Source organism: Triturus cristatus, chromosome 4_1, assembly GCF_964204655.1.
Source record: "Triturus cristatus chromosome 4_1, aTriCri1.1, whole genome shotgun sequence".
Classification (NCBI taxonomy): Eukaryota; Metazoa; Chordata; class Amphibia; order Caudata; family Salamandridae; genus Triturus; species Triturus cristatus.
This window is the reverse complement of record NC_140585.1, coordinates 887,488,253-887,512,041: the sequence shown is the minus strand read 5'-3', so window position 1 is coordinate 887,512,041 and position 23,789 is coordinate 887,488,253. Positions and strand designations below refer to the sequence as shown.

Sequence of the window (23,789 nt, the reverse complement as noted above, 5' to 3'; positions counted from 1 at the left end):
CAGTTACTCTGTTTAACCCCACTTCAAGATACAGTGGATATGGGGTGAACTATATGGGAGGCAGAGTAGTTTCCTGGCAACGTTTTCTTTCCGCCAGGGCATCCACATAACCCCAATTTTCAGCCCCATAGAGTGCTGCTCCTTGTGCCTTAGCCCGATATATCTCTAGGACTGGGGATACTACATGTGATACCGTTCTCTTTTGCATCTTCATAATGGCATTTGACCTATGCTCAATTAGCAACCTGCTTTAAGTAATCTGGTTCATCCACTTAAAACTTTCCATAAATCGTATCCCTAGGCAGTCAAAGTTATCTGCCCTTTTAAGTTCCTCATTCTCTACCCGAATGGCTGCTTTTCCTTTCTTGAACCCTTTGCCCAATACCTTAAATTTGGTCTTGTTAACATTTAATTCAAGGCCACTGACTGTGCAAAAGTCTAAGAATTTGTTAACCCGGGTCTGCAGACCCATGGGTGACTTCGAGATGAGGAGGGGGTCATCAGCAAATAATAAAATCGGCTCCTTCCTATTGTTTCACGTTGGGGAGTTGTTTACACAGTGTTCTAAAACTTCGACTACATCATTTAGATACAGAGAGAACAGCGTGGGTGCAAGAACACAGCCATGGCGAACTCCACTATTGTTCGTGATACGTTCAGCTAGTTCACCATTCGAGCCCCAGCCGACCTGTGCAAAGTTGTTGTCATGCAGTTTATTTAGGAAATGTACAAGGTTACTGGGAACTCCTATATTAAGTAAGACTTGCCATAGCTTAACATGTGGGATGAGATCAAAAGCAGCTCTAAGATCTATGAAGGCTACGTAGAGCTTTCCTTGTTTTAAAAGGATGGTTTTCCAGTATAATAACGAAAATCTAAACATCTGATCAATGGTGCTAACCTTTGCCCTAAAGCCAGCTTGGTATGGTGAAATTATTTTATTGGTCTCCATCCAGTCAATCGATTTATTCAAAATGTGTCTGGTAACATTTATAGGCCTGTAGTTAGCTGGGTTGCTAGCATCTCCCTTTTCAAATATGGTTAAACCCAGCCCCCTCCAAGACTCGGGTACTCCCCCCTCCATTAGCTAGCAGATTAAATTAAGTTGACCAGATTTATGGTGCAGTCCTGTAGAGGTCACCCGAAATTTTGTCCGGGCCTGGCACCTTAGCCAATTTAAGCAAGTTTATTGCACTAGCAGACTCTTCAGGACAGAAGGAAACTGTAGCATGTGCCTCTTGCATTGTAATATGGGGGAACCAGTCTTACTCTTGGCTCTGCCAAAATCATAATTTTCTTTTGCGGGAAAAAAGTGTGGAATAGTGAGCCCCCCCCCACCCCCATTTCTCAAGGGAAATATTAAAACGGGGGCTTCACACTTCCAGGTTTGTTACTCGCTGCTAGTTTCCAGAATGTTCTACTATCCGTGATTTTACTAGCAGCAAGCCAATCCTGCCAATAGTTATCTTCCCAGTCTCATTTGACCTGTCGCAGTCGAGCTTTAGAAGTGCTTCTGGCTATACGAATTTTAGATCTATCCCCCTCAAATTTCCAGCCTCAACGAGCTCTTTGTCATTTTACATATTGAGTCAAACCATAAATTATCTTTGGAGTGCGTGGGGGTAGTGACAATCAACTCTTTATAGAAGATCTTTTGCAACTCACTAAACAGCTGGTTATGCACAGTTAAAATAGGAATACTGGCTGCTTCTAACCCCTCATTGTTCTAAGCAGTCATCCTTAAGGTCTGGTTGTTTTCTTTTTAAAAAGACAAATGGGTGAAATTTGGCTCACATAGCCTTTAAATACGCTTACTCATTTTTTCAAATTCTAATAAAGTTTGTACATATGTATATTCAAAAGAATCCAGGTCCTGCGAGTGGACGGGACTATTAAATGCTTTTGAGTTGATTGAAGCTGCCCCTGTAGGAGTGTATCTTTCGCGGTAGTAGTCTGCATAATCGCAGAAGAGCCTAAGCTTCAGTTGCCCGTGCCTAAAAATGAGGCAGATCTACTCATTGAGGTTTTGCTTCCTCGGCCTGCATCTTCAGAGCCCTTGCAGACTTTCAGTAATGCTCTGACTGACACGAAAGGTATCCACGGGTAAGCCTTACTTACCCCCTCCGCTCAGCACCCTGTATTGAGGAATCAAGGCCTGGTCCTAGGGACCCAGCAGATCAACCATAATGCCAGACAGGGAATCCAAGTGAATTGATGGATTTTGTACATATGATTTGTTGTCTGTCAACTTGACATTGAAGTTTCTGAACATAGTGTATCTGCTAGATCACTGTACGCATAACCTCTGGCAAATGGCCAGTGAGATCTTGCCAGTCATTCGGTTAGAATTCAGGAATGTATTTGCACAGACAATCCATACTGGTCAGGATGCAGTGATGTACGTATTGACAGCTGGTCTGGACACAACAGACTGTGATATCACACATGGGCATGTGCCACAGGGTTTTCTGAAACCTGCAGGCATCCCTTATGGCTATAACTTTTGCTGGCTCCGGGCCTTTTGAAGAAAATGCAAATTCTGCCCTTGAGCATGTCATGGAAAGCTGTGTTGTCAGTTCCACTAACCATGCCTTAAATTCAGGTTGTACTTGGTCTTTTGTCGGTGGTAGGGTGCAGATTAGGTTTCAGTCAAGCGACACCTTCAGAACACCGTATTCCTTCTGACCTCTCTGGGTTTCCTCCATCAATGAGTCAAAATCTCTTCTGCAATCATTGCAAAGGATCCCACTCATTAGGGCTATCCTAAACACTGTGACTATCAGGTTGTTTTCACCCTGACAGTAAGTCCTGGACATTCAGGTTATGAAACCAATGTTTTCTGTTAAGTTCTGTGTTTCAGTGTGGATGTTTGAGGATTCTTGGTCTCCTTCCATTATGGATTCTGCTGGTTTCCTGTGCCTGCTGGCACATGTGAACTCTGTACTAGAACCTCCACCTCCAGTGGTCTCAGCACCGGGGTTGCCTCACAGACAACATACGTATTTCAGACCATGCAGTCCAGGACCTTCGCTGGTGGATGCCACCTCCCCTTGACACGCCCTGGATGAGGTAAAAATTAAGGACCTTGGTTTTCAGGTGAAGCAGAGGCATCATATCCGTATTCTTGAGCTGTGTACCATTGGGCTGCCTCTGAAGCCCGTTCTCTTGTCTACCAAGGAGAAATTGATCCAGCTACTGACTAACACAGCTTCTGTGTGGTACTACAACAAACAGGTGTGGGATCATGGTTGCTGTGCCTCTAAACACTGAGACTTTGGCAGTGGCAAAGGAATCTCCGATAGTCAGTCATTTGGTGGGCTCGCTAAATTTCAAGGTAAACTAGCTCAGCAGATGTCATCTGGTGGACCACAAATGACTTCTGCACACAGAGGTGTTTTAAGTACTTTTCCCCGTAAATCGTGCCTATGAGCTTTTCTTTTTCTCCTTCAAAGAAAACACGCAGTGTCACAACTACTGCATGCTGGAGTTTCGCTTCCAAATTCATTGTGGTACGCAGGCGCATTCCATCTTGAAATGGGCTATGACTTTCCATATGCTTTTCCACTACTGCATTGATGTCTGGAGAAAAAGGTCAGGACGGAATGGGCTCAGGTTGTCCTGATAGCCCCGGATTGGGCAAGGAAAGTGTTAACTCAAACCTATTGAGTAAAAGCATTTGCCCTCTGTTCCATCAACTTTGGGGAAGACCTTCTTTTGCAGCAACAGGACAGGGTTCTGCACTTGAACCTCCACAATCTTTACCTCCGTACAAGGAGATTGAGAGGGATTGACTGAGTGGTTTTGGCCTGTCTATGGAAGTTGTAGACTAAACTGATTTGTGGCCTAGTGCGAGGACTGTCCTGTTCACACGCTTCAGGCCAATTTATTTGATGTACTGTACTCTTTGCTAGCCAATTAAGATGTTGCTCTGGGCACTGTTAATGGTTATTTGTCAGCCATTTTGTTTCCTGATCAACCTTTGTTGTTCGAGTAGCAGGAGGTGATGCATTTACTTATAGGGCTTGCATGTTTCCTCCTTTGCTTGTATTACGCTACAGTGGGAACATAAGGTAGGTATCATGTTTTTGATCTTTTGAAATTATGTACAGGTGTCGTCTGAGGATGTTGACCTTATTGCTATTATTTCTGTGGGTAAAATGCAGGCAATGTTAGTGCAACCTTCATATACCACTTCATCCCTGAAAAATTGGCTCTGTGGACTGTGCTTCCTTTCTTCTTAAAGTTGTGTAACATTTTCCACCTGGGATAGTAAAAAATACTGCCTAGTTTTTTCTCTCCACCGTATATCTCTGAGGAGGCAGGGCTTCACTAGTTAGACCCCAAGAGGGACATTAGGCTTCACATACTCTGGACTAAGGAGTACAGAGTGGATGACCAGCTTTTTTCCCTGTTTAATCAACTAAGAAAGGAAGAACCGTTCAGAAACCGACCTTATCCATATGAGTCCATCATAAACATGTTATGATCGGTCAAAAAGGAGCCTTCTGAATGCCATCAGCCTCAAACTGCTGCTAATACGGCATAGGTGAGGGCTATTCGCTTGTTGGACATCTGTCAGGCTGCAATTTGGACCACAGTCACTTTCTTCACCTGTGCAGTACTCTCTTGTTTCTTAAGTCTGCAGAAAGGGACATTTCTCCTGCTTGGTTCTTAGTATTCACTCCTCGGACTCCCATGTTTTTAAAGGTACTGCTTAGGTATCGTCATTAGGTGAGGACTCTGCTGTCACAGATATCCATCAGAAGAACAAGTTAATACCTTGAGAAACATGTTCTGGTGGTTACTCTATCTAATAACAGATTCCTCACCTCCCTCCTTCTCATTCTGTGAAGAGAACTTTAGGATTCTAAAATGGTCCCAAGTTAGGTTTGGGACATCGTGAGGTTGCATTCTGTTACAGTTTCTCTGCAGTTGAGGGTGTAAAAGAGTTTAAAAATAAAAAGGATGTCAGTGCCCAGAAGTGTCGCCTATATGCAGCTTAACATCATCCCTTCTCGAGGCAGAGTGATACCTTTGCAGAGTCATATAGTGCTAACTATCTCCAAAGCAATTGCTAGAAAAGGTCTGGATCCAGTCTGGCTCCTGGGGTAATTCATAAGGTGAGGACTCTGCAGTTAAATAGCAGTAGGAGCATTACCAAAGGTGCGTAACTTGTTTGTCCCGTCTGTTGCCAGTTACATTTCAAGTTTTTTTTTCTGTCTTCTGATTAGCTAGGCTTGGGGATTTGGGGATTATATAGAGTCCTACAGCTCCATCTTGGCCCCCATCAAACCTGCATGGAACGTTACTTGTTTTTCTGGCAAAAAGCTGTTGAATGTATTCCCTCATAGCCGGTCATTGATGTTCAGTGACTACAAATGCCTGCTGAAATATTAGCCATCAGTGATATATACTAGCGAACTGAGAGGTTGTGTTTTTACAGGTAGTGTTGATTACTGCTAACAAGCCATAGGCTCCTTCCTGAGGAAAAATGGTGTAGCCCTCGGGCGAAAGTTTTTTTGTACTCTGACATCGTTCCTTCGTGAAGTTATTGTTTTTTTCATGTTAACTAAGAAATTGTGCCTCATTCATCTTGAATCCACATGTTCGAGGCATATGAGCTGCAGATCACACACTGAGGATAAGATCGCCATCTGGTGTTGGGCTCGGATGATTGCAGGTTGTTGTTGTCTTCGGAAGAAGCCTTTGGTCACGAGGTTGGTGACTCCTCCCCTGGACAACAGTGCGCATGGGCATCCACTCCATCGTCAGATTGTTTTTTTCCGCCATTGGGTTCGGATGAACTTTTTTCCGCTCCAGCAGAAAACTTCTAGCAATCAATTTAACTCCTTAATCTTCATTCCATCGACTTCGAAATCAACTCGGACCGGTTCCGGAAGTGGCTGATGGACAGGACACCCTTCAAAAAATGCCCCCAGTGTGGAGCGAAGTTCCCCCACAGTGACCACCACGAGGTTTGTAACCTCTGCCTGTCGCCGGAACACAACGAATCCACCTGTCCAGCTTGTGCCGCTTTCCGTTCGAAGAAGACCCTCCGGGACCGAAGAGCTCGACGCCATATTATGGCCAAACCAGCTCCAGAACCGGAGGACATCTTTGCTCAAGATGTTCCCGAAGACGACACCGAAGATCTCGAGATCGTGTCCGAGGCCGACGATTCCGATGACCTCATCACTCCAGGGCAGCGTGTGAGTACCACCCCCCCTGCCCCTGCCCCATCCAAAAAAGCATTGGTCAAGACTCCGCCAGCTGGGCCCAGTCGCGACCGGAAATCCTCTTCAGAAGCCCCGCCCTCGGGCCCGGCTCCGAAGACATCTAAGCCTGTAGGTGGCTCGGGCTCGAGCAAACCTCATCTGATTGTGCCTTTAACACCCTCAGTACCGAAAAAACCACTATCGGCACCGAAACAGGCTTCAAGACCGAAATCTCCATCGGCACCGAAACGTTCCATGGCACCGAAGTCTCCACCGGCGCCGAAACGTTCTTCGACATCGATGCCTAAAAGTCCCTCGGCACCGAAACATACATCGGCACCGAAACATACATCGGCACCGAAAACTCCATCGGCTCCGAAAAATCCATCGGACCTGAAACATCCTTCGGCACCGAAAACATCATCGGCACCGAAAACTACGTCCACACCGAAAACAGCTCATAAAGACCCGAAGCGGACGTCGCCGTCACCACCTTCGGAGCCAGATGAACTTTTTCGACCAGATCCTACTCAAAAGCGGATCTACATCAATCCAAACACTGGACATGTGACTGCCATCCCATATAAAAAACGGAAGCTGGACACTACACCTCCCCCAGCTCCCATACGGAAAAAGGACTGTGCCACTTCACCACTTCGTCCTTCCTCTCCTGTTTTACCTCCTAACCCGTCCCCCCCCTCCTCCTCCTGTTTCTCCTTTACCTTTACCTTTACCACCTCCCTATCATTCACCTCCTCCACAGGATGATAATGATGACTTAGGGGGAGGGGCGGACCCTGATTTATTTAATGATCCTGTTGATCCAACCGACCCGTTTACTTTTCCAGACACAGCACCGGTAGATGACTGGTCTTATCCAATGCCTGACATGCCTGACCCCACTACCTACCCCTCCAAGCCCTCCCCTCCTGATGACCACCTAGGGTTTGGCCAACTAATAAATAGGGCAGCAACGTTCCATGGTGTCACTATGCACACGGACCCCCTTGAGGAGGATTTTCTCCTCGATACCTTTGAGCAGTCACAAAAAACTGTTCATATACTTCCCATGATTAAAGGGGTTATAAAGCATGCCACTGACATCTTTAAAGACCCTGTTCGAGCGAGGGTTCTCAACCCCCGCATCGAAAAAAAGTACCGACCAGCCCCGCAGGACCCTGCATACATTAAAGCCCAGCTCCCTTTAGACTCCTTGGTCGTATCAAATGCCAGGAAGCGCGTTAACTCACAGACAACTGGAGAAACGCCCCCCCCAGACAAGGAGTCTAAGCTTTTAGAGGCCTCAGGCAAACGAGTCGCCGCACAGGCGGCGAACCACTGGCGTATTGCCAATACCCAGGCCCTGTTAGCTCGGTATGACAGGGCACATTATGACCAACTTGAGGACCTTATGCAACATCTGCCTGAACCCTTTAAGTCCCAGGCCACTGACCTCATTCAAGAAGGCAAATTAATATCTAATGCCTCCATTAAATGCGCCTTAGATGCGGCAGACACTGCTTCTAGGGCGGTCAATACCAGCGTCTTACTCAGACGACATGCCTGGCTCCGTATTTCCGGTTTTAAACCGGAGGTTCAAACCGCAATTCTGGCTCAACCTTTCAACCAAGAGCAGTTATTTGGCCCTGCAGTGGATACTGCATTAGAAAAAATGAAGAAGGATAATGAAACTGCCAAGTCTATGGGAGCACTGCAGTCTCCTCAGAACCGGGGTTCCTTTCGTCGCTCCTTTTATAGAGGAGGCTCCAAAAACACATCAACTGAGACCACGTCCACCTTTAAAAATTCTGGACAAACATCCCCTAACAGAGGTTATTTCCGGGGAGGTTATAGGGGAAACAATAACAAAGGCCGAGGGCGGGGCAACAACAACAACACCCGCACCTCCCCAGCCACTAAACAGTGACTTGCCACCACTCCCCCCAGACCATTCCACTCCGGTCGGGGGGCGACTCCAACAATTCCTACCTGTCTGGACTTCCATCACCACAGACAGATGGGTAAGACAAATTATCCAGTCTGGCTACTGCCTCGAACTCATACAATCCCCCCCAAACATACCACCCAAACAACGCCCAATGTCCTCACATCATCTCTCTCTCCTCAAACAAGAAGTTCAATCCCTGTTACAAAAACATGCGATAGAACCAGTCCCCCTTCAACATCAGGGAAAAGGGGTATATTCTCTATACTTCCTCATTCCCAAAAAGGACAAAACACTAAGGCCCATACTGGATCTCAGACTACTAAACCAGTATATACATTCGGATCATTTTCATATGACCACTCTCCAACAAGTCCTCCCACTTTTACAACAGGGAGACTTCCTTGCCACATTAGACCTCAAGGACGCATACTTTCACATCCCTATGCATCCCGCTCACAGAAAATATCTACGATTTGTGGTAGATGGGCAACACTATCAATTTACAGTTCTCCCATTCGGAGTAACAACAGCACCCAGAGTGTTCACCAAGTGCTTAGCAGTCGTGGCAGCGCACCTCAGAAGACAACAGATCCATGTCTTCCCCTATCTGGACGATTGGCTCATAAAAGCCAATACATACCAAAAATGCGTTCTCCACACTCATCGCACGATTCAAACTCTCCACGATTTGGGATTCACTATCAACTACCCCAAATCCCACCTACAACCTTCCCACTTACATCAGTATCTAGGAGCAACCATAGACACATCCAAAGCCATTGCTTATCCCAGCACTGCCAGGATAGCCAGTATACAAAATCTCATCTCTCAATTTCAAACTCATCCATCTCTTCCAGCAAGAGTGTTCATGCAGCTCCTAGGCATGATGGCGTCATGCATCTCCATAGTCCCACACGCACGACTTCAAATGCGTCCCTTACAGGAATGTCTAGCACAACAGTGGAACCAAGCTCACGGACAACTTACCGATCTGGTGTTGGTGGACAGTCGCTCACTTCGCTCACTAAAATGGTGGAACACCATCAACCTGTCCAAAGGGCGACCGTTCTTAGAGCCTCTTCCACAAGTTGTGCTAACTACCGACGCATCTCTCACGGGGTGGGGAGCCCACCTCCTTCACCATACCACTCAGGGCAGATGGACCAGTCAACAAAAACTGCTCCACATCAACCACCTGGAACTCTTAGCAGTGTTCCTAGCACTAAAATCCTTTCAAGTTCACCTAAAGAACAAAACTGTCCTCATACGCACAGACAACATGACGACAATGTATTATATACAGAAACAGGGAGGGACACACTCTCCCCAACTGTCCCAACTGGCACAGCAAATCTGGAGATGGGCAATTCCCCAAAACATCTATCTGTTAGCAGAACATCTCCCAGGGATCCACAATCAAGTGGCCGACCTCCTAAGTCGCCACACACAGCAGATCCACGAATGGGAACTACACCCCAAGGTTCTACTCCCCTTCTTCCAAAAGTGGGGACAACCAGACATAGACCTGTTCGCCACTCCCGAAAACACAAAATGCCCAACCTTCGCCGCCAGGTTTCCACACCCACAATCCAAGGGCAATGCCCTATGGATGAACTGGTCAGGCAGATTTGCGTACGCCTTTCCGCCTCTCCCACTAGTTCCATTTGTGGTACGCAAACTGAAACAACAGTCACTAACACTAATACTAGTGGCTCCCACTTGGGCACGTCAACCGTGGTTCACCACGCTTCTAGAACTATCCTTAGTTCCACATCAAAGGCTACGCCTCTCCCCGGATCTATTAACCCAGAACCATGGAGAAATCAGACACCCACATCCTCAAACACTGAACCTAGCGATCTGGCTCCTGAGGTCTTAGAGTTCGGTTACCTCAATCTCCCTCCAGACTGTATGAATATCATAAAGGAAGCCAGACGCCCTACTACTAGAGCGTGTTATGCCGCTAAATGGAAACGATTTGCCATATACTGCGCTAATAATGACATGCATCCATTGGACGCTTCCATCCAAAACATCATTTGCTATCTACTACACTTGCAAAGATGCAATCTAGCGTATTCCTCTATACGTTTACACCTAGCAGCCTTGGCAGCCTACTTGCAAAATAGGCAACACCTGTCCCTTTTTAAGGTACCAGCCATCAAAGCGTTTATGGAAGGTCTCAAAAGAATCCTTCCCCCAAGATTGCCACCTGCACCAGTGTGGAATCTCAATGTGGTTCTAACAAGACTCATGGGTCCCCCATTTGAACCTATGCACAAATGTGAATTACAATTCCTAACATGGAAGGTAGCTTTCCTTATCGCAATCACTTCCCTACGCAGAGTAAGTGAAATACAAGCCCTTACACTAGAGGAACCTTTCTTACAACTACACCGTAACAAAGTGGTTCTTAGGACAAACCCTAAATTTCTTCCAAAAGTGATTTCCCCTTTCCACCTTAACCAATCAGTAGAGCTACCGGTCTTTTTCCCAAACCCAGACTCCGTAGCTGAAAGGGCCCTACATACCTTAGATGTCAAAAGAGCCTTGCTTTATTACATCGACAGGACAAAACCCTTTCGAAAGACAAAACAACTCTTTGTTGCTTTCGCACCACCACATAAAGGCAACCCAATCTCCAAATCAGGTATAGCCCGGTGGATAGTTAAATGCATCCAAATATGCTACCTCAAGGCTAAACGTACACTTACAGTTCCCCCTAGGGCGCACTCCACGCGTAAAATAGGGGCTTCTATAGCCTTCTTAGGTAACATTCCCTTAGAAGACATTTGCAAGGCAGCCACGTGGTCTACCACGCATACCTTCACTAAACACTATTGTGTTGATGTGCAGGCCAAACAACAGGCCTCCGTGGGCCAGGCTGTCCTAAAAACTTTATTTCAAGCTGCTGCAACGGATACAGGCGACCACCGCTAAGGGGAAGCACTGCTGTATAATCTATCCTCAGTGTGTGATCTGCAGCTCATATGCCTCGAACGGAATATGCTACTTACCAGTATGCATCTGTTCTTGGCATGTAGAGCTGCAGAGTCACACACGCCCGCCCGCCTCCCCGGGACCTGTATCTGTTCCAGCATCCGTCTTACTTAGACATTACACATGGACATCCTTTCTTTCATTTCTATACACTCCATCTTTTCCCATCATGGCGAAAAACAATCTGACGATGGAGTGGATGCCCATGCGCACTGTTGTCCAGGGGAGGAGTCACCAACCTCGTGACCAAAGGCTTCTTCCGAAGACAACAACAACCTGCAATCATCCGAGCCCAACACCAGATGGCGATCTTATCCTCAGTGTGTGACTCTGCAGCTCTACATGCCAAGAACAGATGCATACTGGTAAGTAGCATATTCCTTCTTCAGGAATTCTCTTGGGACACCATACATGTTTCACTTGACTTTTCAGCTTTAACTGGGCTTTTTTATGTTTTATCTGGATTAATAGTCATTTTACTGCCCTTCTTAGTGACACGTCCTGATGACCTTTCCATATTTTCTCAAAGGCATTTCCACTTTCATATGTTATGAAGTCCTATAGTTACTACTCCTTTTTCTTTTATTTGCAGGCATATCTTCCCAGCAGTATTACAGCTAGTGCTTGGTGATTTATGAATACTTTACTACTACCCTGCCCTGCAAAGTTGATAGCACAATATATTAATCAGGGCTACTAATCGTTGACACCTACTGAACACCTCTAGTTTACATGCCTTGTGCAACATAAACTAGGGGCTTATTGTAAGAAAGTGGCTCTGTATATACTGTTCCCAAATAGGTACAGTGTGCACAGAGTCCACAGAGGTTTGGCAGAGGCTAAAGTTAGATATCACCTTACTCTCTAAAGTGGGAGCTTGGTCGATCAGTAAGGCAGTATCAGAAGACAGTGTAAAGCATTTGTTGTACACAGTCAGCAAATGGTCTCACACACTCAAGAACTGAACTCTAGGCCAATGGTTTTTGTATAAAAATATGTAGTTTTATTTTAGAACCAACAATAGGTATCAAAATCTACTTTTTCCGAATGAGATGCTTTAGATAAATACTTTTCAATAGGCAATAGACTTTTGGATATAACAGTTACAGTGGTTGCTATAGGCAACACAATTTCAAACACAATAATACATTGAGCTCAATGGGAATTTCTAGTTAAATGCAATTAGTTACTTTGAGGATTACTTTTCTAACCACAGGACTGGATCCTGGATTCAGTCCTGGGACATTTCCTGTAAATAATTGAGTAAAAGCGTTTTGGTTACAGTAGTGATTTTTTTAAGCAATATTTTGGTATTTTAAAAGTTGACACTGAGAAAACATTTTCACATAGAATCACCAATGTTATCCTATGGGAGGAATTTCACTTAGCAGGTAAGTGGGGTTATTGTTACTTTTTCTAACTCCGTGTTGGATCCTGGATCCAGCACTGGTGCATCACCTGTAAACAGTTGAAAGAATGTGTTTTGGTAATATAGGCGATTTTTAACGAATATTTGTTAGTTTACAAAATCGACACTTGGAAATTTTTCAGCAAAAACCAGGCAATGTTTCCTACGGAAGGAAATTCAAGTTGCAGGTAAAGTATGTTCTCGTTACTTTTGTAATCCAGTGCTGGACTCCTAGGTTCAGCACTGGGACATCTATCTAAAACAGGTAAGTAATTACGTTTTTATAGTTGGTGCGATACTTAAAGAATATTTGTAGATTGCAAAAATCAACACTGAAGAAATTTCACAGAAAAATAGTCAATGGTTTTCTATGGAAGAAAATTGGGTTAGCGGTAAGTATGGTTGTAATTACTTTTCAGGGTCAGTGCTGGGCATGAAGATCCAGCACTGGTATATTTCCTGATACCAGGTGAGGAAATTTGTTTTCGTGATTCGGCTGATTTTAGAGGAATATTTTAAAGTTTCAAAACTCGACACTTAGAAGAATTTCCAAGTGAAACCAGTCAATGTTGCCCTATGGAAGAAAAGAGTCATCGGCTTTTAGGTAAGTTCTCGACTGGCAGAGTTAAGGTTCTGGGCATAGACTCAGGGGTCTCCCAGGGCCAAGTAAGTACAGTTGTTACACCCTCAGCGGCACAGGGGCAGCCAGGTGCAGAGTGAGTTAGGCCCAGTGTTATCCTATGGGAGGCAGGGGGCCCTTGGTCGGTGGCTGCTGGCTAGCAGGCCACGCGGCTGTGGGAGCTGGGCTCCTGGTCACGAACAAAGGCTGCAAGCTCGGGGACGAAGATTCTTCAGGCGTGACCACCACTTTGAGAGGTAAGTTGGGTAGTTGGAGGATAGGTAGGCACCCAGGAGTTGGGCCAGGGGGCCGCAGGGCGCTGGGTGCAGGGGTGCCTTTTGGTGTCGGGAACTCTTACCCTCTGCTAGTCGCGGTTGGAGGGGTCCCTGGTTCTGAGGCTGCAGGCGTCGTCTGGAGCGTCGAGGTGGGTCCTTGGGTGCTGGATTCGGGGTCACAGTCGCCGGGGGGACGTCCTCGTGGTCTTAACTCCGGCACAGGCCAGGCTTGGTGGGTGCAGTGTGCGCAGGGTTCGCGGTTCCTGTCTGATGCCAGGGGTCAGTTATTTGCTTTGAGTAGTACCACTGCTCGTGGGAGTCCCAGGTAGTTAGTCACAAGGCAGTCAGGTCCTCCGAGGTTTCTGAGGTTGCTGACCACTGGAGATGCCGGGATTTGGCAGGAGCAGGTTCGAGGGTCGACAGGCCGGTAGGGCTGGGGCCAAATCAGTTGGTGTCTTCCTCTTGTTAGCAGCTGCACGGCAGGTCTTCTTTCTTGATCTTCTTGCTTGTTTCGGAATCTGGATCTGAGGAAGGAAGGTTCAGGGTGCCCCTAAATACTAAATTTAGGGGCATTACAGGTAGGTAAAGGGCAGGGACCAGTGGGCTCCATCCTTGGGGTGGGTACACTCCTTATCCTGCCACTCTCCTGTGGGTGCGGGGCAGTAGCCTAGTCCTGATTGGGCAGGGCTTCCCATCTTCAAGATGGCGAGAGCCCGGAGATGTGCTTCACCTCACCTCCCCCACCTGAGGGGTGGGGTTGGCAGAGGCTGGCACACCCCCTTTCCTTCTTTGGGGTTTCCGGCCAGTCTTCCCGCCAGAGTGGGGGTCAGAACCGGTAGGGGCCAGTTGCTGAGTACAGCAAGTGGCCTGGAGAAGCTCACAAAAGGCGGCATGCCTTTGAAGCTTCCCCTGCCCATCCTGGGGGAGGAGACCTAGCACCTCGCCTAGGATGTGCATTGTTGCAGGCCCGGGAGAGCGGATGGTTCTCTAACCAGGGGTCCAGCAACATGTCTGCTGTGTGGCAGCCTAGGCAGCCCCTCAGACAAGACGTGGATTGTAGGTTAGGTTCAGGGGGCATCTCTAAGATGACCTCTGTCATGCATTGTGCATTAAATCCCACACTGGCATCAGTGCGGGTTTAATGTGCTGAGAAGTTTGATACCAAACTTCTCAGTCTTCAGTGTTGCCATCATGGTGCTGTGGAGTTCATGTTGACGATCTCCCAGCACCATATACTCTTAGATGGCAGCACTGCACTTACAGTGCCCAGGAATGGACCTGGGTACTGTAGGGGTACAGGGCTCATGCACCTGTACCCACACCACTGGCATTGGGCACCCAGCTAGAGGGGTGGCTGATGTATGCCAGGGCAGTGTGTGTTGTGGGCATGGCACACAGGGATGGGTGCCATGTTAACTGTCTGTTTTGTTCTGCACCCAGACACTCAGCCTGCAAGGGAAGTGTGTGTGTGTGTGTGTGTGTCAGGGTGCAGGGCCTCTAAGGGTAGCACAATAAGTGCTGCAGCCCTTAGGGGCCTTCTCTGGTCACAAGGCCCTGGGTACCTAGTGTACCATTTACCAGGGACTGACATTTGGCCAGAGATGCCAATTTGGTTTAGGCTTCAACACAGTTTTAGGGAAGGAACATAGGCCCTGGGTACCTGATTGGCAGGAGCCCAGGGCACGCTCAGTCAAAGTACATCAGCCAGTCAGCAAAAAATGGGGGCATACCATGCAAGAAAGATGGCACTTTCTCACACTTATAGAGAAGTTAGCCTATGCCAATTGGTTATAGTTATTGCAACATACATGTTTAGGGGGAGGGCACTGGGGTCTGGTTAGCAGGCCTCAGTTCATACAGAGTCGAAAAACTAGCAGAATCGGTAAAAAAAAAACTTGGGGGTGACGATACAAAAAGAGGCGTTGCCTTACAGTAATTTTTAATAGATGCATAAGAAAATTCCTGGAAAATTCCCATATACTTATGCTTACAAGCATATGATTACTTCCCATCATGGTTCTGCAGTTGAATTTTATGAATATATTGTTATGTATGAGGCAGGCAGTAGGCCTTTCTTGATGTAAAAAGAGCATTTTACTCCAGCAACCATGCTACCAGGTGTCACGTATGAACACCTTTTCTTTCTTCTTTACCAGGTACCCCTGTAACACCAGCACATGTACATTCTGCTGCCTTTTCTCCTGTCATTGTATATACTTCAAATCGATAATATTTGCTCAGCGGGCCACGTATTATAGAACTGCAAATATTCATCATTCTGTTTATTCTCTGCCCTGGAGTCTATAAAGTGGAGTGCAGCGGTCACATTTAATTAGAACATATTCACTGTTGTCTTTCTTTACATATGGAAGTATTGTACTTTTGTACATCATGATTTTCTTTCCATGTAGGTGGAGCAGAGTTGGGCAACGTTACAAGGGGGCGAGATGACCATCCAAACAACACAGGCATCTGAAGCCACCCAGGCTGTTGCGTCTTTGGCAGAGGCAGCAGTAGCTGCATCCCAGGAGATGCAGCAAGGAACGACTGTTACTATGGCTTTAAACAGGTATGTGCAAGAGAGAGCAGTACATCACCAAGAGATGTGTGGGGCAAATGAAGGAAACAGAAAAATATTGTTCTGAAAGCGATTGGATGGAGAAGTCTTGGGCATTGATTTTGGCCCGGCTCCTCCTTGATAAACAGTTGGCTGTTTTGATCACCGTATTTTGTCCTGATTAAATTTTACAGCATTGAATTAAATGCTCATGATACCCACCGTGACACAGATAATCATGCATGCGGACTTGCACTCGTGTGTCATACTGCAGATGGAGACAGTTTTATGAAAGTCTCAAGTTTTTGATGAAAGAAAGGACTAATCTATATTTAGTGCACATGACCAATGTGTTTGGTGCATTGTTAACATGAAAACCGTGGAAAGGCAGCTGCACACCTGCATAGTAGGTAGAATTTGTGCATTCACCATCATCGAAAACTAGATACTCATATGATTATGAACGGCTGTTTCCTTGTTTTAGCACTGAATTGGGAAATTAGGTTATGTGCCTATTTTAAGAAGCACTTAGTTCTGGTTTAAATTAACAACCAGGCTATTAATGGAAGTGAAGCTTTTTCTAGTCATGGTGTCAGTCTGCAGTGGTGCGATAGCTAAAACCTTTGAAACAAAAATGATACCTTTGTGACTATCGTTATAGGGCAACTCTTGCTTAGCCACCCTGACATAAAATGGCTGCCGTATCTTCCTCTTGAACACCACTCTTACTGGACTACCAGATAGGGAAAGGGAAGGTGAAAGGTTGACCAATGCCAGGCTGTGTTTGCCTGGTGCACTGACTCCGCATCGTCTATGATTATCCTGAAGAAGTGACACTTTGTAATAACTACATAAGCCGGAGTGAAAATATCTCTGTATTGGTGAAGAGGTATTGTTGGAAATGTTCTGGTTTTAAAAAAGAATAGTGTACATTTGATTTTTCAAAGATTTAGGTGTTATGGCCAGTCAGCAAATGACAAGAAAACACTACCATGCAACCCATTGTCAAAGACTGGGAATGCTTATTCTACCATGAACACGACACTGTGCAGTTGCCAGTCCAAGAGGCACCCATGATTCTCTGAAGTGCAGTGCAAAGTAATGCCTCCCATTCTCAAACCATGGGAAGCAGAACAGGAATCGGTAGAGTTTATATTTATATTCAATATTTTCTGCATTTTTTTGCTACTGAAGCAATATTAAGTCAACAGCAAGCGGATGATTCAGACAGATAAGTAAGCACATTAGTAGGGAAAGTTGTTGGGCTGCATACTATGTAGTCTAACTTGAAGTAATAGTATGGAATGGGTGAGACATAGTAAATGAGTATAAAGCTGTGCATTGTTGAATCCATGATCTTCAATGGTAGACTTTAAGAAATAAACGTGCATAGCTATGTGACTTGGAATGTTTTAAGATAAGTAGTCCATAATTACCAAGTTACAAAACATGCATGTATTTGTCCAAGCACATGATCAGTTGCCAGTGATAAACTCACTGGTATCCATTTACTTCATAGAGTAGTTGGGATAACTTTCTTATTCGTTTTTTGAGATCTTTTTAGGTTCTCTTTATTGGTGTTACATTGCACATCACAAAGCAAACAGTGGTATTGCATGGGTAGTCATATAGTTCACACATCTCATGTTGATCAACAATCTTTTATCGCTTTGCACATCACAAGCCATTATACTTGTTCTACTAACCACCATCCATCTTGTAATGATCAGACTTGCAAGTCAATGCATCTATTTTACCTAGTCACTCGGTCATACCCACATTTGGGTTTTTCCAGTTCGCCTTTCTATCATTCCAGCACCCTTCTCAGTGTTTTGTACAGGTTTATGACCATGGGGGCATGAGATCTGTGGTGTTTTGTACCTATTCTAGGTATTCATTCTAGACCTAGTTTGTATATCTAACCGTAGTACCTTATTTATGCTATTCTCGCATCCCTTGTTGCATGGTCATTTATGAGCATCCAGTTGGTTTACAAAGGCCTATCCTTTTAGCTCCCGGCTATTCTACACTTTACCAAGTAAGCACCAATATCTTATAATGCAGTCTCCAAGCAGCCGCATACATAACAATACAAAGGTTCCAGAAAAGAACATTGAAAGAACATAAATGGCATGAGCTGACAACAATCTGCCTCTTTTAAATGACGTGGAGAAAATAAGTACGTTCAGAGATATGATACACTTCTGAGATTCCGGGTTGAAGACTTTTAAAGCTTCTAAAGGATCTTAGTGGAGGCGTGAAGAAGGAAGCAACCAAACAAGGAGTGAACCAAGGCGATGGGCGGTTATGATGAAGGGTTACCTGAAAAGAGAGAGAGCAGCAAAGGTCTCCAGAACAAGCAAAGAATAGAACACCTAGATAAATGAGGAAATAAGAGTTATTTCAAAAGCATCACCGGTATCAATATAAACAAATAAGCATTGTTGAGGAAATCAGCAAACACTAGGGAATGGGATGGGAAGGATAATGTCAGCCTCCGTGTCTTTAATGAAATCCAGATTCTCTAGTCATGGTAATAGGAGAATCACAATTGGTGGCCACAATTTTTTCCCTTGCATTCTCATCAAACATACCTTTTTAGATGCTTGTATATCCTACTCCAGGAACCCTGCAACATAGTTTACACAGAATTTCTGAATGGGAATGGGATTTCGCAATCACCCTCATCTTATGCCTGAGGTGAGTTGGCTTTGTAGCACGTTTTAGATTTGTCGCTGGTATCAGAGGACCCATCTTGTGTGTTGTTAAAGAGTTCAGGTAGGCCCTAATGAGGCATTGGATCCGCTTAGATCGTTTTTATTTTAAAGAAGTCTTGCATACTTGCTGATCTTTATCCATTTAATATCATACACCTCCTCCCTTGTGTCTGCCTTCCATTTTGCTTTTGGTTTGTGTATTGCCAGTCCAAGGACTACCAGTTGTGCTCTGTCTAGTGTCCGGATCAATCTGCAACCATCCCACTCTGAAGAGACTTAATGGTTTTAGTTATTACCGTTTTTTCAGACCATCGAGTGACTCCTGCCCATTGTTTACATGTGTCAGCCTGCCATCCAGTGTAAAATGTAGTGAACAATGTTCTGAATACTGTTCCTAACTTACCATTTTCCTGCGTTCCTTAATTACAGACCTGGATAAATGTTGCTTTATGGCAAACCCTAGAGCCTCCTTCCTACACACTGTTTTAGGTTTCTATAATTGTATAGCGCGGCTAATCGCCAGTGAGGGTATTCAGGTGCTCTCCATGGCAGGGGGAGATTAAGTGAATTGCCCAGAATCACAGGAAGTTGTGCCGATGCCAAGACTCGAACTCGGATCCCCAGCTTCAGTTGGCAACTCTGGCCACTGCACCATATCCTCTCGCCTGGAAAGTATGCACCAGAATGGACAATTTGTTACTGTCATCACCAAAACGGGTAATAGATCATCTGATTCCAGAGTGGTCATAAGTATCCAACCCCTGGTCCAGGTGACCCTTGCCAAACGGCAGCACAACATGTGTCACCGCTCAGTTACAATATGCTTCCAAGCATGAACCTACTATTTCAGCAGATAAGGCAGTTGTAATTTGTGGAACACAATCCTTGCTACTTTCCTGTTCTGGAATATTTTGAGACATACAGTATTTCACTTGATAAAGTGTACTTTTGGTATTTTCATTTGCATCACTTGAAATACATAGCACCTTTTGGAAGATATTATCTTAGAAAGGCAACCTGCCCATTGACGATATCCAGAATCACAGCCTTATTGTTTTTGCTATCTTGCGCAAGGCCCTCTCCACGCCTCTTGCATAAGTAACCTGATACACAGCATATCCTCATACACAGCACCTGAAGGGATCCCTCAAAACTTCAGTCTACGCCCTCCTTTCCATCATAGTACACCTGGAATGGGACTTGACATTTTTTTGAAATAAGGCCAGATGTCCTAATATTAAGCCAAACTTCTTTTAATTCAAGCATTTGCTGAAATATTCTTATTGGTTCTTAATCCTAAAGCAGTATGTGCGCTGTAATAAGACAAGCCTACCATTGAAGGAGGGGAGAATACCTATGCTAAAATTGTGCCCAACGCAAAAAGAGTGGCTCGACTGCTAATGTGTAAACCATTCAAGGTAGTGGGCAGTCTTAACTTGTTTATCTAGTTTCATACATACTTACAATACTAAATGATTAGTACAGATACATGCATGTGGACTAGAATACAGTAAATTGATCATTTTCAAGAAATCGAGCACCCGACCAAAGCCTCTCGATACTGCTGGCTACGAATACCATCATCCTAGTCCATCAAATGCTTTTTACATGTTACTTCTAACCACCTCAGTCTCTCTGTTTCCTTTTTATTGTCTCACTGACTTATTTAACAAAGCTGAGTTGCTCTGTAACACCCATGGTAGTTTTTGGATATTCTTTACGCATTCTCATGTGGTCCCTTTATGTACCAAACAGTGTGTGTTATGGGATTAGGCTCTATAGAGTCATCAAATTCTCTCTTGTGTTCCCTTCTCCCACTACGGCCATACATACCCACTTGTTGCAGATATGCAAACCTACTAATGGTTATTTTGCAGCATCCCATTTTGTTACAGCTCTCTACAGAGTCTTAATTTTATTTTCGTAGTGCAACATCTCTGTTCTGATCAGTTCTCTAAATGTCACATTCTCTAAAGCCCTAGCAGGGAACTTACAAGTCTTTATTGAGGACTCTCTTCTTCCAGCTTAGTCGCGACCTTGAAGGTGCATGATCTGATGTGGAATGCATCCTATTGCTCAATTCCTGAGATAATAGTTAAACCTCCGTCACCTGTGAACATATCTGTCTCTGAATGTGAGTGGACCACTGTTGAAATAGTTAACAGATATCTTAACTTTTCTGTCAAAATGGTTCACCATTGAATTATGTTGTATAAAAGCAAAACCCTTCAAAATTGGGGAATATGCCATCACGGTTAAGACATTAAAATCCACTGTGCCAATTTCTACTTTTACTATTTGCTTTCCAGATTTTTTTTATTAGAAAATGTGAGTTTTGCATCCTTTCATTTTTTAGAGATTAGCTTTCGAACGTTTACTTTTTTTTTAATGCCCATTATAAAAAATCTTGTTAATATTATTTTGATGCATTGCTATAAAAAAGCTCCTCACAAGACTATATTTACTTGTAAATGTTCTGCTTCATCTCTTACTATTTTTAATATTCAGTCAGTTTATTAGGTTCAATGGCTGTAATGAGTCTCGATTTTGTGTTACTTGCAATGCATAACAGTGAAATTGCTCAACATTCTATGAATTAGATGATGATCTTACGTGAATCTTAAGACATAGAATGACCAAAGGATCATGTTGAGGTGGTAGTGTTATGTGTGAAACCCACCACAAAAAGGCTGTTGAAAGCTTAATCTATTCATGGAATTGCCCATCATGATATAGCTAAAGGTGATGTCCTTGGTACCCCAGTGCTAGCTTTGGAACATAAATTTGTGCCTTTGAATGTGCTTTGCCATGTCTTTAACAGTGAGCCAGTAATCAGGAAGAAAGTGGTGACATTCTGCATCTTATTTTGCAGCACTTTAGAGCCCTCTTAATGATAGAAAAGCTGCCAGTTTCAAAGCCTATATGGCTCAACTTTTGGACCTTTTGGCTTTGCCAATGTTTTTTAGCGAGCATTGCTAAAGAAGAATAAAAAAAAGCTGCAAATGCTTGCATCATTTTGTGTGCACCATTCACAACTACAAAGGATAATGGTAGAGCTTTTTTCTTTTTATTACTGATCCGAGTTGGATCTCTTAATAAAAAGCAAAGACGCATGAAAGTGTTTTATTTGCAAGCAGGTGGTGGAAACAGCACACAAGGCGGGAGCAACACTCAGGGTAGCACGGAGAGTGTGGGTGATGAGATGGGGAAAAGCAAATGGCTGCGAGAGAGAGCAACGTGGAGTGCGCGGGGCAGGCAGATAACCAAATTGGTGAGAGAGATTTAACGTGAAACTGAGGGGCAAAAGCGGACGTGCGAGAAAGCAATGCAGGGCAGAGACTCACAAGAGGGCAAGCTTATCATGGAGGGATTCTGGGGCGCAACGCACAAGCGAGAGAGCAGCACGGAGCTGGGAAGACAAAACTATTCGAGAGAGGGATGGAAAATGCATGAACTCTTGTGTAGTGCTTAAGACAAAGGAAAGAAGTAGTTCCCTAAAAGAGAGCAGTGAAAGGACACAAGTAAATTGGTGATGTGGCAGAGAATGTACAGACACCAGATGGCTAAAGCCAGCCATTGAATAAGTAGCAGGCAAATGACTGGCAGTAAAATCAACCATTGATAAGCAATGTGCGGGCTGCAAGCCAGTCTGTACTTCGTAATTTCACAATGTCTTTCAGAGCCAAACACCTGCGCTGAGCTAAAAATGATTGGTGCACTCTTAACCACATCTAAATGCCCAGGCTCAGTCTGTCTTGCATCTAAATGCATTTAGTTTGGCTAGGTTCTCCCTACATGCTATTGTATCCTTTAAAGTATGAGAGTGCACACAATAAATTCTTTAGAAGAACATCAAAACTGTGTATAGGACATCATATGAAATTCTTGCAAATGTTGCTTAGCATGCGGCACCCTGTCCTGGTTTCTGCCTTTTCGCCATTTATTAGGAATGGGCAGATATGTTGATCGGGTACGTTTTATTGTCTTATATAAACACCAATGTCCTACTCATGGGAGATAGCCCTGCCCCAAGAAAAGTGATCATGTTGCGACCAGGTAGATGTGCCCCTAGGGGGCGAGCCATTGCCTCTTACACTATCACAGGCAGTAGTGTTGTTGCTGTTGTGTTTAATTTTTTTGCATCTTTCTTTACTCGTTTATTTGCATAAATCAGTTGTTTTCTTTTAAAGCTTTGTTTATTAAAATAGTACAGGTAGGAAGCACACGGCAATTGATAGGATGCACTCTTCTGAGTTGTTTCCCTCAGTCGAAACCGTATAAAAGAATGAAAGCTAAATTGCTTCAGAGTATTTCTCTATACTTAAATGGTAATAGACCATAAACATACGTTTTATGCTAAAAGCGTAAGAGGTAACCAATTATGTGAAATTATGCCTTTTTACTTTTCTTATGTCTTGAGCCTTGTTTCTTTATAAGAATTCAATGTGTTAAATGAATTTTTGTTGGAGATGAAGTAAATCTATTTTGATTAAATTAATGCGAAAGGGCCTCAACCTGTACATATAAAGTGTGAGAAACATGTGGAGGATGAAAGCTGTAATAACGTAGGCACCAAAAATAAGTATTGTCCAGATCCTAAACAGGAATGACAGGTGCAAACAACCTGGCAGATTTAGAGCACTGTGTATTATGCTCTATTATTACCGCATACCGTAGCTCAAGCCCAGTGCACTTAGTCTGAGCCGAACAGATATTTATGTCAGGCTTCCAGCATAGATCACCGCATACACAGAGACAATTTATATAAGTTCCATTTGCCACCTAAACAAGGAAAAGGGGTATTCTAGCCTTGCGTTGCTACTTCAGCGACATGTTGGGAAGGTTCCGCGGGTGGGTGATGAAAAGAAATGTGCTAGTGAATGCATAGAGCCGCATACGCTGAGCTTGGAATGTGTGAGGTCTGCTGTTTAAGCAACCTTAAAAACTATTGGCATTTACGAGTAACATGGTGTCCTGCTGGCATATACTAACAGCTCTAGTTTAGCCTTTGTGGAAAATGCTTAAAAATGCGTTGTAAATCGATCCGGTG

The 23,789-nt window shown here is 44.4% G+C and overlaps 1 protein-coding gene across 4 annotated transcripts in view; it reads left to right on the top strand.

The window, feature by feature from the left end:
* Positions 1–23,789, top strand: part of NRF1 (nuclear respiratory factor 1) — a 687,565-nt gene that overhangs the window by 436,662 nt on the left and 227,114 nt on the right. For all 4 annotated transcript variants that reach the window (XM_085653634.1, XM_085653631.1, XM_085653635.1 and 1 more), the window contains one exon: positions 15,877–16,034. In XM_085653634.1, coding sequence (XP_085509760.1) covers positions 15,877–16,034 — 158 coding nt within the window. The remainder of the gene's footprint in view (positions 1–15,876; positions 16,035–23,789) is intronic.